The sequence below is a fragment of the Monoraphidium neglectum genome (genome assembly GCF_000611645.1).
Source record: "Monoraphidium neglectum strain SAG 48.87 unplaced genomic scaffold scaffold03392, whole genome shotgun sequence".
Lineage (NCBI taxonomy): Eukaryota > Viridiplantae > Chlorophyta > Chlorophyceae > Sphaeropleales > Selenastraceae > Monoraphidium > Monoraphidium neglectum.
In genome coordinates, this window is record NW_014010237.1 from 5,748 (window position 1) to 7,480 (window position 1,733).

The 1,733-nt window shown below is 70.4% G+C and overlaps 1 protein-coding gene across 1 annotated transcript in view; it reads right to left on the bottom strand.

Annotated features, from left to right (window-relative positions):
- MNEG_12713 (hypothetical protein) overlaps positions 1–1,624 on the bottom strand; it is a gene marked incomplete at both ends in the record, with an annotated part of 2,588 nt that extends 964 nt beyond the window's left edge. The window contains 4 exons of the mRNA XM_014038816.1: positions 259–373; positions 503–682; positions 1,167–1,336; positions 1,517–1,624. Coding sequence (XP_013894270.1) covers positions 259–373; positions 503–682; positions 1,167–1,336; positions 1,517–1,624 — 573 coding nt within the window. The remainder of the gene's footprint in view (positions 1–258; positions 374–502; positions 683–1,166; positions 1,337–1,516) is intronic.
- Between the last annotated feature and the right edge of the window lie 109 nt (positions 1,625–1,733).

The following is a 1,733-nucleotide window of genomic DNA, read 5'->3' on the forward strand; positions in this document are numbered from 1 at the left end:
GGGGGGGGGGGGGGCGCGGGCAGGTGGAGTGGGGTGTCAGGCGGCCGAGTCAGCTGATGTGGAGGGAGCGGGGGACGGCGCAGAGAGCAGACCCTGTCAGCTGTCGAGCCGACGATGCCACATGCAGGCTCACAAGGAAATGTCCCTTGCGAGTCCGTGCATGCCAGGTGGCCGGCCGGCGGGGTGCGAGGCAAAGCGGGCCCGGGGTCCGGGGGTGGAAGGAGGGAGCCGGGGAGGGGGGCGTGTGAGAGCACGCACCTGGAGCACCGATCCGAGGTTGAAGCCGACGCCCTGGTTGCGCTGCGACTCGCGCAGCATGACCACCAGCGCGGGGATTACGCCGGCCGACACGCCCAGGGCGCGCACCGCCTCCCTGCGGGGACCAAGCCAGGCGGCGGGGCGGCTCGTCAGGCGGACGCCCGGGGCGTTTCCTAGCCCACGGTGGAGACGCGGGTGCAGCTGGACAGGGGGGGGGGTGCTGTGTTCCCGCGCCGCGCCGCACCTGGCAGACCCGCGCGTGGAGACCGCCAGCCGCCCCAGCATCCAGGCCATGTGGGCCTGCGCCTTAGTGACCGGCTCCGCAACGCCAGGCGCCGCGGCGGCCGCCTCGACGCCGATGTCGCGGCCGGCGTCGGGGCTGCCCTCGCCCCACATGCCCTGGTACTCATGGTAGTCAGCCCACCTGTGAGTAGTAGAATCAGTAGTAGCGGTTTTAGTAATACTAGGGTGAGAGTGTGTGCGACTGAGCTTGTTTATGCAAGTTGTGCATGTGAGAGACGTGTGTGTGTGTATGTGTATGTGTATGTGTGTTGTGTGTGTGAACTAGCATCTCAATTGGGCTGGCTTAGGGCACCGGAACTAGCGCACTGGCGGGTTGCAAGCTGAGACTCAGCTGGGCCATTTGCAGCGGCCCCCCAGCCTTGGCTGATGATCGACGCTGGTGATGCTGGCCTTTGCGCACGGCCCGTACGATCCCCAACCCCCCATCATTTGCAAGCCTCAACCCTCAGCTGGGCTCCCAGGCCGATGAGCTCACACGCGCTCCTGGACCCCGAGCCGGCGCGCCCGTCGGCCCCCAGACAGACCAGAGCCCGCAGGCACGGCCCAGCAGGCATGCGGCGCAAGGCGGGCGCCGAGAGGCATGCGTTGACAGCCCCGACCCTCACTTGAAGTACGACTTGGTGCTGTCCAGCCCCTTGGTCGCCCGCCACGCCGCCGCCACGCGGTCCTGCTCCGTCATGCCCGAGCGGCTGTACGCCGGCGGCGCGCGCAGCAGCGCGGCGACCGCCAACAGCAGCTCGGGGCAGGAGGCCAGCTCCTGCGCGGTGGTGGGCTCCTGGAGGGGGGGGGGCGGGGCGGAGGGTGAGGTTCCCAAGAGTCAGGGTGGTGTTTTTAGATCAGCGACGGGGTGGTGTGGTGGGCAAGGGGAAGGGGAGGGATTGTGGGGCGTTGCAGCGAGCGAGGGGCAGACGTTGGGGGTCCTGCATTTCACCACCAGCAGCCGGCCGCGGCGCACCTCGGAGAGCACGCGCAGCAGCCGCGCCGCCCACAGCGCGCCGGCCGGCGTGCGCTTGGGGTCCGACAGCACGCCCGCGAGCGCGCCAACGGCGCCGCCGCGCGCCATGAGGCGGCAGCGCACGGGCTCGTGCGTCGCGAGCTGCAGCAGCGCCTCGCAGGCCTGGGCGCGCGCGTCGGGAGAGCCCTCATCCAGCAGCCTGGGGGAGGGCGCGGGG